The 15,914-nt window shown below is 30.9% G+C and overlaps 2 protein-coding genes across 3 annotated transcripts in view; both read left to right on the top strand.

Annotated features, from left to right (window-relative positions):
- Positions 1 to 11,867, top strand: LOC106787871 (breast cancer anti-estrogen resistance protein 3). Of its 2 annotated transcripts, none has more exons than XM_014750598.1 (6): positions 1 to 98; positions 3,840 to 4,056; positions 8,070 to 8,232; positions 8,704 to 8,943; positions 9,305 to 10,814; positions 10,909 to 11,867. In XM_014750598.1, the coding sequence occupies exons 1-6, from the start codon at positions 92 to 94 to the stop codon at positions 11,238 to 11,240; spliced, it is 2,469 nt and encodes an 822-aa protein (XP_014606084.1). In that variant the 5' UTR covers positions 1 to 91; the 3' UTR covers positions 11,241 to 11,867. The 2 variants fall into 2 exon arrangements, with proteins under 2 accessions (XP_014606084.1, XP_014606083.1); XM_014750597.1 differs by having other exon boundaries at positions 7 to 272.
- A 702-nt stretch (positions 11,868 to 12,569) lies between these two features.
- LOC106787869 (endoplasmic reticulum-Golgi intermediate compartment protein 3) overlaps positions 12,570 to 15,914 on the top strand; it is a 7,411-nt gene continuing 4,066 nt past the window's right edge. Inside the window, exons 1-3 of the mRNA XM_014750594.1 lie at positions 12,570 to 12,809; positions 13,280 to 13,438; positions 15,661 to 15,777. Of these exons, the coding sequence (XP_014606080.1) occupies positions 12,725 to 12,809; positions 13,280 to 13,438; positions 15,661 to 15,777 (361 nt within the window). The 5' untranslated portion in view covers positions 12,570 to 12,724. The remainder of the gene's footprint in view (positions 12,810 to 13,279; positions 13,439 to 15,660; positions 15,778 to 15,914) is intronic.

The following is a 15,914-nucleotide window of genomic DNA, read 5'->3' as shown; positions in this document are numbered from 1 at the left end:
GTCGTACCGTCCCTTCTTCTTCGTTCGTTCTCTCTGTGTGAGCCCAGTTTGCTCGGAATCGCATTATGCTACGGTCACAACGTGCTCTACGATGCTACGTAAGTCCCGTGGCAATACATCCTCGTGATCTTCTTCTACATTTGTGTGCCATACGTTACCAATAGCGAGAAGTAGGAAATCATCGGACCACTATTCTTACCTTTACTGGCATGCTACTACACGGAAAATAATGGGAAAGAACGCTAGCAAGTTGAAGTCGCGTAGAACTCAAAGTCAGTTTTTCTTTTTTCATTTTTTTTGTCGTCTTTAATTTTTCTGTTTTTTTAGTTATTTTTTATTCATAATTTATTAATTGTATTTGTATATCAGCGAATTTTTATATTAGGAATGTTTCTTTGTCGAGTCACACGTGACTCGCAGCTGTTTCCTTTCATTGGAAAAACAACTTTACTTTTTCTTTTTCTATTTCGGAACTTTATGATAAGCGATTCGGAAAGTGATAAGAAAGGATATGAATAAAATAAGTATTTCGTTATAAAACAGATCGATACACAATTTTATTATAATTATTTCCGTTTACTCATGATTTTATTATGAAAATTACTGAAGAATAAAACTTTGAAAATATTATGAAGCAATATAAAATTTATTCGAACGAATTTTACATGATTGCAAACTACTGTGTTGAAAAAAGTAGCAAGGCGACTCGTAATTTTTTTGATCAGCGGTGACGCGACAGAATGTAAACGATCATTTAAAAGTGAAAGATTTATACGTTACGCAAATATCGATTCTTTTTCAGGAATATATATGTACATATCGAACATGTGTACTTACATATCATATGATTTCATTGCGTGTACTTACACACGTATGATCAAGATTTAAGAGTCCAACAAATCTTTGATAGTTTTGGTGCCGACAAAACGAGCAAGCAAAAGGTCGTATTTCCTGCGAGTTACGACAGCATCTGTAATGTGTCCGTAACGTATATACTGCTTTGTTACGTTGCTAACAACATCGATGTGGTCGTAGTGACTGGTATTCAGAAAGTATTACGTGTTCTCTTAGTATAATTCTTCTCGTATTATTTTTTCCTTTTCCATATGATCGAAGAACTTTGATCACCAATCGATTTAAAGGATGATCGTTCACTCGTTATTCATTTAAATCTTACAATTAATCTCTTTTGGGACGAATTACTTATAGTAAAAAGGATATGATTTTATTTTTTGCTTTATTTATTTCTAATAAACAGTGATTTAGTCAGCCATAATAAATTGGAATAATAGTGAATGTATATAAGAAAAAAAACTTAATTTTTGTTCGATTAGAATAATTTTAATATAATGATGTTAATGAGCGAATCATGGGATTAGATTAGAAAATTGTGAGAAATGAAGTTAAGAAAAGATATTTATGAAGTATCTAGTAGATTATATATATATCAATACATTTTTCAAACGCGCACATTCGTCAAAGTTAAACGAATCTAAATTGGACGAAGGCATGATACCAAATTTTAATCACGCTATAATTATGCATTATTGTGTATCAGAAAGATTGAATCATATATATATAATTGTAATCAAAGAAAATGATTGCAAGGCTTACAAAAATTTCATTGAAACATTGTACAGTTTACAAAGATATTGTCATTTACCATATTTATCAAAGTTATAGATAATAATTGAGATTTTCATATTTCTATATTTTAGAAATTCATTCAAAAAATATTATATTATGGATCAAAATTCTCTTCAATAAACCATAACAAATGTTTCATGATTTGAAATAACTATATATTTTTTCAACTTATTTTTTATCTCTTCATTACACTCCGGTATCAATGTGTAAATTATAAATTTTCATATAATTTTAATTAATATGATGAGGTGTATGTTTTTGTTTTCAACGCAATACAATTTCGCGTGAGAATTGTTCCAATGGAAAATTGTATGGTTCGAGAAAAGCGTACTCGTGTGGTTTTTTGTTCGAGACGATAAGGTCTCTTCGTATGTTGCATAGTTATCTCGGTAAACGGCGACCTTATCACCGTTGCCAGGTATTATGTTAGCAAACGGAGAGTGAGAACAAGCCAACGGCGACAACGACACCGACAGCGACGGCAACCAACAGCGAACTCAGCACACCTGCATTCCTATTACTTCTCTTTTTCAAACCAGTCGTGCTTGGTTACGTCAACCGAACGACCGACAGACCGACAAATAACAGATCATTTTCGTTACTAATATCCGATTATGCGATACAAACCTCAATTATTAGATTTAAATTGCTCTCAACCATAATTATTTACGGCTTACAAAATTGAATCGTTTAAGGAAACTGTGTTTTCTCGATGGACAAATAGATAAGCTTCAGACGTTCAAATAATAATCGATAAGTGGATGTATTATAATAAAAATAGGCAAGGAAACAAGAAATTATTTCAAATATAATTACAACAATATATAAACTAAATATTATTTTATTATATTTTCATTTTAAATAATTGTCTTTATTATTGTCCCTTTTTGTGGATTTGTGGAGTCGTTCCGTTTACAATCGTTTAACATCATTTTAGATAACCATGAATCTTACAATTAGATAAATCCAAATCGAATGTAAAAACATTTTTAAATATTTATCATTTTTTATCATTTTTAATTAACAATAATTGTTAAATATTCATTTTATATAATCATAAATTTGGAATAAAAGCTAATCTAATTTCATAACATTTTAATATATTTATTATTGTTTATATAATTTTTAATTGATGATAATTATTAAATATGAATATTAATTTAAAAAAATTTTAAAAATAAAGAACAACCTATGAAAGAAATAAACCGAATATGTATGTCAAATATAATTCAAATAGTAGTTCGTTATTCTGTAAAAAATTTCAAACGTGCTTTTGAACGTGTTCGAGCGCAACGGCAAAGCGCCTACTGGAACGATCATGCCAACTTAAAATGAGCTGGCTTGTTTCGTGAAAGTGGACGTTATTGTTACAATAGTATAGAAAAACAAAAAGCCCGTGAGCAAACAAAAGATGAACAATACATGAAATTTTTGGATTTATTTACGTTCTTTTACTGCACTATGCAAAAACAAAAAAAAACAGGTCATTATGGACGCAGGAAATTAAAAAATAATTATGATGGTTTTGAATTTTTTGCAAATGTTTTTTTTTTATTGTTAAACACATTGTTGATCAGACACAAGTATATTCATCTTTGTACTAAATGCAACTTACGTATTGTTGGAGTATAAAATTGTAAGTTGTTATTATACACTCAATTCTCTTATAACACGGAACTTTGAAAACACGGATTTGTTCTAACACAGTGCAAAAATTGCGACAGCCCTTCTGTAACAACGCGCGGTACTGTTATAACGTGGTATTGTTATAAAAGATATCAATATAATACGACCTAATAAACTTGACAAGCTCTCATATAGCACGAAAGTTTTTATCACACTGTTTTGTTTTGCATAACAGTTTCAATACAACACCAAATGGAGGTCGTACCAGTGTAATATTGTTTACTGCGTTGGACAGTATTTCTGCTTAATTTTGATATTAGTAATTTTTCTTTCTGTGTAATACTTTATAACAATAACAATTTAAATATAAATATTAATTAAATTATTAACGAGAAGCTCAATACTTTTAGTCAACGACGTAAAATTGTTCTTTCGTGTTTTACGAAAAATAAGTTCGAAAAGAATAAATTGTTAGTAAATAAAATTTGTTGTAGACTTTTCAGATAATAAGTCAAAAGAAAAAAATATCATATTTATTAATAGTAGCGTTTGTATGTATTTCGAAGGCATAGCATGGAGTTTCCGATTTCCGTCGATGGGCACCCTGCAGAATTTAGGCGCCAGCGGACGGCGCCGGAAGAGAGGCATCTCTTCTTCATCCTCTTCTAAGGATCTCCGACGACAAAGACATACGATCCATCTACAGCCGGAAGTGATTCAAAAGGAACCATGCCTAATCGTGACGCCACCGTCGCCAGAAAATTTCATTAGATCTAATCAAAGGTACTAAAGAATACTAATTTACCGAATCTCACTTAATTAATCTAATTAATTAATCGGAAGATTATCTAGACAGATTACTCTTTGATGAATAATATGACTTTTCCGAAAATTATATCTTTGACCTTCTTCTAAAATTGTTAATCCATATTTTAAAGTAGTACGAATATTCTAGAAGCTTACAATTAGTAGAATAAAAAAAAGGAAATTAAACGCATCGATGTAGGAGCTTGTGGAGGAATCAAGAAAAATTTGAAACGTATCGGTCGACATACATAATAAATAAATCGGGATAAAGTTTCTTTGAGGAAAATCTTTCTCTTTTTCCCCTCATACCTCTCCCTTTCTCTCTTTCTCTATCTTTCTACCCACCTTTCTTATGTTAGCGTCAGAAATTTCCACCAAAATAGAGCGTTTTTAGTTATAATTTATGAATTAGCCTTTTTGAGTGATACGAGAATACCAGTACGAACATATAATGGAGCCGACTGGTCTCGAACCGGTTTTCCTCGATCTTTGCCTTCAAAATGACGTGCCGACTCGTATACGGTGCGCAACAAACGCGGAAAGTCCATAACGTAAGATCAGGGAAACCGCGAATAGGATCATCCACGAACGAGAAATTTTTCGTAGCTTCATACTCCTCCTTCGTCCTTGGCTCGGATCATTCATGCATGATATTTCATCGTATAATTTAATGTTAAAGCAAGCAATTGACTCATCCGATATGTTACTTCCGAAGGTCTCAAAACAATTTACCTTTACATTATTTCTATTTTATTTGGCTTTTCTTTTTTATTAGAAATTTAATTTAATTTTTTGACGAATATAAATTTATCAATGATGAAATTCTTTGACAAAGGATTCCATCATGATCCTTTTGACAAAATTCAACAAATAATCTGAAAACAGAATATGTTATTTTTGAAGATGTCGAAAATTTAATTCCTGTTATTTTCTGTATCCTAAATATAACGTAATATTTTTGGAAGGATAAATTTATAGATGATATAATCGATCGATCAATTTGACAAAATTTAATTGACATGTATAATAAAATGGATTTTTGTCGGTACTTTTCGCAAAAAATATCTGACAATTTTTCGTTTAATGGCGTCTTTCGTTTTTTCATCCTATCCCATTCGTTCCTACTTATCTCATGTTTCTCATTCCATCGTATCGCATAACCGACTTTATCTTAAATACGCTCGCGCATCTGCAGATAAGCGAGCTTTCATTCTCGCACATTGCATCGGACACGCGTGATCTCATTGGAGGTAATATAACGACAGAAGTTAAAAGGAAAAATATATATGAAAGATAAGAAAAGAAATGAAGAGGGACGATATACTTAGGAGTAATATTATCATTATCTGTGTCAATCATCTATGTTTATCTCTGTGTTTTAATGCAGGGTACAGCATCCCTATTTATTAAGCAAATGTAAGCACGTAAGTTTTATTCCTTTTTCTTTAACGAATTTATTTGAAAAGCTTTGTTAATAAATTTGATTATAATTAAACATCGATTTTTATTCTATTTCTTTTTAAGGAAAAAAAAAATATATATATAAAAGATTTTTATAAACAATTTAAACTAAAATAATAAATTGAAATTGCCGAAAATATTTTATGATTAATTATTTTCATAAAGATCTATTTCATTAATTATAAATGTAATAAATATACTGTTTGTGTATAAAAGACAATCATTAATAACAATAATTATTCGTCGTAATTTAAAACTCGAACTAATAAAATATTTAAGAGATATTTTTAATTCGTTACAAAAATAGGTCAAATCAATTACTTGAAACTTTGCGAAGTAAGAGAAACATAATAATCTAAAATTATATCCATTGGCTAAATTAACTCAAGAATCATTAGTATGCATATAAATGAAAATATAAAAAAAACTGATCACGCGAGATTTTGTTTTACGATAAAATTTACGGTGACACATATATGATCGATAAAAAATGCTATGTAACGTCAACCACCCGAATTTCAGTTAAAAAATACTCATCGCGTGTAAAGTCTTTTAGTGCTACTCACTCTTTTGTGACATTTCATTTAAAAAAATATCACCGTAGAATAAGAAAAAAGATTCTTTTTTAAGTTAAAGATATTTTTTAATAACAATTTTGTTAAGAGTAAATCATATGTCTTATTTATAGATAAAAATATTGGATTGTAACATATATTATATATAACAAAACATTTTTTATGATTTTCTGGACGAATGTATGTTACAACGTACATAAAAATTTATTTTACATCGCATTTTGGCTCATATCAATATTTCATCTACTAATAAAAAAGAAACAAATTTATTAATAAATCTTTTGTAATAAAAATTTCAACTACCATTATAAAAGAAATTAACTCATAAAAGAAACCAAACCATTTCTAAATTTTTCTCAATAAAAATTTGAACTGCCAATAAGAAAAAAAAAGTTTTTCCATAAATTTTAACTGATTTAAAATAAAATGTATCAATTGATTGATAGAATGGACGACGTTATAAAAACAAATTTAATATAAAACAAAATGTAAAATGGAACTAATTTATTTACATTATAAATACAAAACATAGTAAATTCAGTTCATAAATCGTTCATAATAAAACTAAAATGTATTGATAAAAATTTATAAATTAGACAAGTTTAATAAACAACAATTCAATATAAAAAAAAGTAAAATAGAATCGATTTATTAATAATATAAACATAAAGTATAATAAAATTCACTTTTCATTTCGATACTATGTATTCGATATAAAGAATATAAAAAATTAGAGAGATCGATTGCATCTAGTGCGTGCACTCGAGAAAATACTTTCTATGGAGCGCCTTTGACGCAGGCGCGTACAAACACTATCGAACTCCCTGTATGCACTTTCCCCTATTTTCACGAAGATCGATAAACCTCATATTGAAATGAGACTGTCGAAAGAAAGAAAGAAAGAAAGAGAAAGAGAAAGAAAGAGAAAGAGAGAGAAAGAGAGAAGAATGAATCACAAGCCGATTGTGATCAATAGTGTCTTTTAAAAAAGGCTCGATTACAATCGAAGCGTATGAAGTGTGTGACTAGGAGTATCTGTCACCGCGTCGACGGACTTCTTGACGTTTAGAGCGATTCAGGAGATGAGAAAACGCAGGCGTAAGAATAAAGAGAAGGAGAAAGAGAGAGAGTGAACGAGTGAGTAAGAGAGAGTGAGAGAGAGAGAGAGAGAGAGTGTGATAGAGAGAGATAGGAAGAGAGGAAGAGAGAAGGAAACCTGCTGTAGGCTCATCACAGGGACGTAAGGATTCCCATACAAAACCACACTGTAATCAGAATTTATTTCATTTCCGTGTCGATTAAACAAATTACATTGATTCATAATTTTTATCCTCAATTTCGCAAATTTCGCAAACGAGAATGTCTTTTTTATTTATTTATATCTAAACGAAATATAAAATTATGTTAAAAATATTTGAATTCCGTGTTAAAAAAAAAAAACAAAAGGAAAAAAATAAGAATCAAATGTATAAGAAAAAAAGTAACAAATCATAAATAATACGAAAGATCGAAACATCCTCTCGCGTTATTTGTTTATTATTCTTGTCTCTAAAAAAAGAATGGAAAACAAATTGGAAAAACTTAGTTTGAAAGGTATAAAAATGTATGTTACGGTGTTGCGATCGTTTATAATAGTTTTTGGCAAATTCTATTAATACGGCAAGTAAGCGCCCCTTTGATTTCCTCCAAAAATACGGCACTGTCTATATCGTAGGGTCGACGGACATAGTTCAGTGGGGTGCGCGCGCTCGGCCGGAGAGCCGTGTAGCCGAACCCTATCCGTCGATTCTTTTCTTTCAACGTATCGAAATAACACTTAAACAGGAAAACGAATTAAAAAGTATCGAATTAGTGTTATTATTTCAAATCTAATAAGTTTGTTAAGTAAGGGAAAAGCGCGTTGACGTGCACGATGTGAGTGACACGCTTAGTGAAAATTAATACTTCTGTTAGATCGGTGGAGGAACTCGAGGAAGAAAAAGAGGAAAAAGGAGAGGAGGAGGAAGAGGAGGAGGTGGAAAGTGATAGAAGGGAGGATCGCGACGCATGTCTTTTACATCGAGAGATAACTCTCTCGAAAGGACTCGAGAGCAACAATAATTTAAATCCACCAATGGTGAGTCTTGTAACTTTTTATATAAAGACAGCGGTGAATTGACAGATCTAATATTTAATTGTTCAAGGAAATATGCTTTTCCGAGGAAACGTAATTTTTCGTTTAGCGCGAAAATATTCTCGGAGAAGAATTTGATATCGTAGATCATCGCAAGCACTCAAGGTTGCTCTTGTTAAGCCAATCTTCGCCGGTTCGGTAGACTTGCGCCACTTCTCCATTGATTGATACAATTGTCTTACGTAGAATAAGTTTTACCAGGCTATGTTTCTACTCGCGTACTTTATGACGTAACGTTTTGCGTTTATAGCATTTAATTGCTTGATTATTTTTAGAAATATCTTAGATGTCTTCCTTTCAATATTTACAGTAATATCGTTTACTGAAGATGAATTTTAGAAATCGACGAACTTCGTTATTAATCGTTCATTCGTTCGTGATCAGATGACAGAAGTCACGTTGACCTTCTTACAGGAGCAACCAGAAGAATCGACGCGAAAATTGTTGGAAAGAGAATTGCGGCTTTTAGATCCACGTGATTTACGTTCGCATGCTTGGTATCATGGCAGCACGCTCCGAGGTGGTAGGAAAGGTGCTGAAGCAGAAGTACCCAACGACGGTGATTTTCTCGTCAGAGATTGTGCCTCTCAACCAGGGAATTACGTTCTCACCGTACGATGGAAGGGACAGCCGCTTCATTTCGTCATAAATAGAGTAAGCTGATTACATTCAACAGTAGTTAAGATCAATCTCTGTAAATTAACGAATTCTTTGTACTTTAATTAACCTGTTGTTAGATCATACTATAAAAATAGATTTTAGTAAAAAAGTTTCGTAAGAGATATAAATACCAACTTTCGAAGAACTGGTTCTTCGAAGAAAAATAAGAAACAAGGAAAAAATGCAAAAGCATTTAGAAATCGCTTGTAAGTTTCGAAATAAATATACTTATGAGATACTCCAAAGAAGGAAAGGATAAAATTGTCTATAGAATCATAACGAAAATTAGTCTACAACTCACGCGCTATATACTAAAGTTCATTTTCATATTAAAACTAGGATTTCTTTTTTATAGGTCGTAATTCAGCCGGAAACGGTCTACGAGAGAGCGCAATACCAGTTTGAAGACGAAGCTTTCGACACAGTCGCCGATCTGATAACCTTTTACGTTGGTAGTGGTAGGCCGATAAGCCAAGCAAGTGGTGCTCGAATCATAACTCCAAAGACAAGATCGGTACCACTGACCTGTGTAAGTGGTGGACTTACCGTAAATCAACATGGTTCGAGTCCATCCTCGTCGTCTTTGTCGACTGGTTCGCCACCACGATTGCCAAGGAAGCAACAACGTAGTCATTCCCTAACAGCGCAGCATCACGTACCCGATCAACATGGAGCCAATAGAGAGACTGGAAACCAACAAGCAAATATTCCGATACAATCGAGTACACTACCAAGAATACCACCAATACAGAGCCAACCACCTTCGTGTTCGTTGTCATTGGGTCGTCAAAAGATTATTAGAGTAATTTCAGACCCAGCGCTTCAACAACAACAACAACAACTGCAGCAACAACTACAGCAACAACAGCAACAACAACAACAACAACAGCAGTTACATCAACCTCTTAGTCTGAATCATCAAAATACCATAGCAGGTTCTGCTCCGCCGAAACCACCACGAATACCATACGTTGGAAATCATCAACAACATCATCATCATCGCCATCACCATCATCAAGGTTATCAAGCTTCCGGAAGTGATAGTGGAAACGGATCAGGAGATAGTGAATTCGAAACAAATAACTCGGGCGGTACAAGTAATCCATCGTCATCCGCACCCATTAAAGGTGTAGTCATACGAAGCCATTACAATACCAGTAATGACGGTACAAATGGTAATAACGGCAATGAATATGAGTTAAGTGCCGAGGAACAACTCGTAGTTGCCGCTCCTTCGTTAGAAGTTACAACAGTGCTCGATGTCGAAGGCTTCTCGACTCTTCTTTTACCAGCTGGAGAACATCGACCTCTCGATCCTACCGCGCTAAGAGGCGTCTCTGGGATGTTACACGATTCAGCACCCAGAGTCTTGGCGTCGCATCTCACCAGGATCGATCTCGAGGTCGCTCTTCAGCCTGGTACTGGCAATCGTAGCGGATTAAGTGGAATTGAACTAGCAACGTTGCCTCACGGTAGGCAAGCTAGGATGGATCTGATAGAAAGATCCGAGTGTTTGAAGCTTCTAGTCGCAGTGACCGTTCTAGCTGGTGCTACTGCAATCGAGAGAGCGGCAACGATAAGTAAATGGATCAAAGTTGCGATAGATACCAAAACGGCTCTAGGAAATCTTTATGGTTTCTGCGGTGTGATGCTTGGCTTATGCCTACCACAGATACAGAGATTGGCCAATACGTGGCATCTTCTCAGGCAAAAGCATACCGAAGAAGCATTTAGTTTCGAAGCCAAATTAAGGCCTACTCTTCGTGCCATGAATGAATGCACGAATCCTCAAGCACCTAACACAACGTTACCTCACCTTCTACCAATCGCTTTGCTTGAGGAACGTGGTCCTGAAGATGTTCTTGGTAAAATAATTTATTCTTTTCTTTATTAATATTGTATTTAAACACTTATCCACTAAATGCAATTTTCATTTAATAAAATTGTTTTTTATTGTAGGAACTGTAGCACCTTCTGGATTAGCAGCAGCAATACTTTCGCCTTGGGAAAATTCAGCACCCGATTGTGGCCTTTTCATAGTTTGGTCTCATTTAGAAGCTGCGCGTAAACTTGCCGAAAGCTTGCCATTGTTTCGACGAAACGCTGAAATCGCTTTGGAAGGAGCCAGGAGCGATGAATTGCTATCCGATGCGTTTCGAACAGAGTTTCATATAAAATTTTTATGGGGTAGTCGAGGTGCCACGGTGGCACCCGAGGAAAGACATCTCAAGTTCAGTCAGGTCCTGGACGCGATGTTCGATAAGTGCTCTGCCAGCGAAGTGTCGGCGTAGACCGAGAAGACCAAAAAAAACATAAGAGCTATACCGAAGCGCTTGTTTTTCGAAGTCTGTAGGATCTTCTTAGAAAACTTAAAATTATCAACAGATGAAAAATCACAAGCAACAATTATGTTGAATAAAACTTAATTGTTATACATGAGAAATGTTTCGAAATGATCAATTGCTAACAACGTAAGCACTCATAAAGGAACAACTAAACGTATTTCGTGCGATAAAATCGAATAATACGAATCGATTGAGTTGCCATTTTAGTCTCGTTTCAGTACCTATGCCTATCGAAAAATCAAAATGTTCTCTCCCTTAGTGTAACTCCCCGTGTACTTATCATTACGAATGTAATCGAAAGTTATATTATTGCCATAGAGTAATGCTGACCTTGAATGTCAAGCACGCCATCTTTGACGGTATAAAAAACCGATCTCCCACAATTATATATAAACCCCATCCGTGACAATACAAAACGGTACTATAAATGAAGTTTTTAAAAGTACTGCCATTCGTACAATAACGTACTTAAATTTTCATTAATTGTATGTTTGGCCAATATTAAGTTGTAAATGTTGTTCATGTTTGTTCATACTTAATATACACAAGTAAAAAATCATTAAAAAAATTTAATAATCGTTGGGCCTAACTTTTTAATATGTTTATATAAAATGTTTTATTATTTATTATATTCCTTTATGGTTTAAATTATTTATTTAAGATTCAATATATCATAAAAATAATTAAGTAATTTTTATCTTTTTTTCAAATTTTAATTCAAATCTTTTATTATTTTTATTATTTACAATATTGATATATATTTTATTCATAAGTTATATACTTCCTTGTTATGTCATAATTACTTTTTAAAGAGAAAGAGAGAGAGAGAGAGAGAGAGAGAAAGAGAGAGAGAGAGAGAGAACATAAACGTCAAGCCATCACGCAAGTCGTTCCGCCATGTTTACTAAAGCATTTTTTACTAAAGATATCCAGCGCCATTATTACTAAAGATATCAAAACGGACATTAGTATATTTATGTTAAGATAAATTATATTTTACTTATTTTCAATATAACACCAATGTTACCAAAGATCTGAGATTTTTACCTAAAATAAGCAATTAAAATATTAAAATTATTTATATTTTTATTCGTATTATTGAATCTGCATATACAAAAACTTTTAAATTATTTGAAGTAAATTAATTCCAAGTAAAAATATATTATTTAATTATATACAAACAAAATGTTGTTATTTTAATTGATGCATTTAATTGAATAATTGTTTAAGAGTTATTAAAATATTTTGTGATTTCGTTCAATTTCGTTTACCGCTATCTCAATTTAAAATAACGCAAGATGGCGCTTATTTTAACTAAACGTATTTGAATAGTCTTGTTATACGTCATTTATATTAACACGCCGACAATATAACCGGTGCAAGGTGGCACGTATTATTTCTAATATCCTTGAAATTAAATTTTTTCGAGGATGCAGATTTTACGACAATTAGATGTGCACCCAAAAGTGCGTGAAGAGGCTGATATTTTAATTCGAACATTTAGCGGTGCTATCGGTAATATATGTTTTGTATTATAGGTTAGAAAATGAAGTTTATCATATTTATTTAAGTTTTAGTATATCTTCGTGCTTTATTATTTCATTATGACTTTTGTTTATCTGAGTTTTTAATAGATTGCTTTTATTTTATTTTTATTAACCAGAAAACTATTGAATATTTAATTAACCTCACAATTTGGTGTTCTTATTTTCAATGAATAATATTCTTTATTCAATTTAAATTTCTCTTATATTCTGTAATATATAATAATTGTTATTTACCTGTTATACCTCACATTGTTTAATAATCAAAAGACAAAAGATACTGTGAGTGTTGAATATTAGTGTTCATTGTTTACATTTGATTATTAGTAAATATAGAAATAATTGCCATTATTAGAATAATATATATGTAGAATTTGTTTTAAATAATGAAATAATTATTCAAGTGAAATTAAAGATTAAATAAGATTTGCATTTTTGCAGTAACTATCATTAGTACTATCATCATGGGTATATTGTTTTTATCTGAAGTTAATTATTATCTTACACCTACTCTAAGTGAAGAATTATTCGTTGATACATCAAGGGGGTCAAAATTAAGAATTAATTTGGATATAATAATTCCTGCAATATCATGCGATCGTAAGTATATTATAATAGATATTTTATTTATAATCAATAACAAAAAGATTAATATTAACATAGCTTTTACCCTTTCGATACCAAAAATGACTATAGTTACCCATCGTTTGATGGTTGCTATATACTAATAGTGATTACAGTTACCTAACAACTGATGTTTGCAGCGTACTAGAGGTGACTATAGTTACCTAATATCATAGCGTTTATAGTGTACTATCAGTAATTATAATCACCCAATATCTGATGCTTGCTGTGTAATAATGGTAATTATAGTTATTCAATGTCATAACACTCGCGGATACTATCAATTACTATAGTCACCTATTGATATTTTACATCAATTTACAATTTAAAAAATTTTTTAATTTTTAAACGCATTTCATTCTAATCTCTCATCCTTAATCTACTTCGCAATAAAATGTATATTTACTTTATAACTTACCCATATAATAAAACCTCATTCTCAATGTAAGTATCTATATAGTAGAAGCATACTCGCAAACAACAAAGCTGTATCGAAAGGGTTAATTTCTAAGTTCTATATTTTTAATAAATATATAATGAGCAATAAAAATATTATATTATACTATATTATGCTATAAAGATAACAGTAGAAAAAAACTTTTAGATTGTCTATTATTGTTTAAATCAGTGTTTCTCAAACTATATTCTGCAAAAAGCCAATGTGCTCTATAAAAAATTATAAAAATTATTATAAGCTTCTTATGATTTTAAATATTATACCAAGTTGTAACGTAAACTCTAATACTATACCAAGTTGTAAACTCAAGCACTCCACATTTGTTTAATTTATTTATTAATTTACATTAGCATAGATTAACTAAAAGTTTAGGAAACACTGGTAAATATTAAAAGAAAAATTGAAAAAAAAAAACAAATTTTAATATCACAAAATGTTTCAGATGCAAGATATACATTTAGGAATTTTCCTTGTTTAATTCTCCATTAAATACTGATAGTGTTCGTAAACAATGATAACAGATTTCAAATATCTATTCATTTTGCTTCCAAGTAATTCAGAATGATTTGCAAAAGCTGGTATAAAAGTTTTAAAATACAACAATTAATAATAAATCATGGAAAGAAAAAATCAATCTATGATATAATAGATATTTTAAAGATAATTAAAATTTATTATTGGAGATATTATAAAACATTATAGAAACAAAGATTAATTTAAATCAAATGTCCAAATAGCTGTCAAAAAATTTTAAGTAATCATGATAAATGCTCTGTTGTGAGAGAAACTAAAACATTTCAATATTATTGTCCTAAGGTAGCTACGAAGATACAAAAAAAAAACATGACATTTTAGTAAATCTATTAAATGACCAAAAACTACTCATACTGGAGAGTTGCAATGAATAAATCATTAAGAAAAAGCTATATATCAATTTAAAAAATAGAATAAAGAAATATTCTTAAGGAAAACTCTTTATGAGTTAACATTACCCTTAATAGGTAATGTTATTTCCGTGAATAGAAGCGAATTTAATATTAACGGTAATGAGAGGATGAGAGCGTAGTGGAAAGCAAAGAAAAGTTTACTTCGAAGCATTTACAACCAATAATGAAATATAGGAACAAATCAATTATGGTTTAGTGATATATGTTATGTTTTGCCGGTGTTCTTGATAAAAATAAATATTAAAAAATTAAAAAAAAAATTTTTCAAAAAATTCCTATAGAAGAATTTTGAAAAATTTTTACTAGAATAAGAGTCCTAAACACAAGGCTTAGTAGTTTATAAATTTCTACTTCTATTAAAATATATCAATTACATCATTATTATTATTATATTATTCAAAAAAACTTATTTTCATTCTGAGAGAACATTTATACCATATTATCAAGTATATGAAATATGCAATTAAGTATTAAACTTTTCTTAAAAAATCATTATTATAATGTTATACGTATAATTAGTAAAGTTTCTGAAACTTTTAATGGCTTTTAAATTCATCCTTTTTCGGTATTATGTTTAAAATTCAAACAACAATAAATAATAACTCAAAAGTGTTTTTATACTGCTATCTTCATAGGGTAATGTAACATATTTTATTGCTCTTGTACGTTTATTGGAAATATAGAGATTAGAAATTAATATTGTATTAGTTTCTAAATCTTTTTATAATCGACTATATGTATTACAACTTTTTACATCTAAAATTGATACTAATAAACCTACATATTTGTTTTAGTTTTATCAATTGATGCCATGGACACAACAGGTGAACAACATCTACAAATAGAACATAATATTTTTAAACGACGTTTGGATTTAAATGGAAAACCTATAGAAGACCCACAAAAAGCAAGTAGGTGTACAAGTGATTTATATTAAAATTTAAAATATCGTGTCATGTATATGTAGTAAATTCATATTTCTACAAACAAAATTATTTATAAATATTTTAACAATTTTGTATTTAAGCAATAATGATTTGGTTAATTA

Source organism: Polistes canadensis, unplaced genomic scaffold (genome assembly GCF_001313835.1).
Source record: "Polistes canadensis isolate GaletaPanama2010 unplaced genomic scaffold, ASM131383v1 scaffold_117, whole genome shotgun sequence".
In the NCBI taxonomy this organism is placed as follows: domain Eukaryota; kingdom Metazoa; phylum Arthropoda; class Insecta; order Hymenoptera; family Vespidae; genus Polistes; species Polistes canadensis.
Note: the sequence above shows the minus strand (reverse complement) of the source record. Positions and strands in the feature narration are given on the sequence as shown.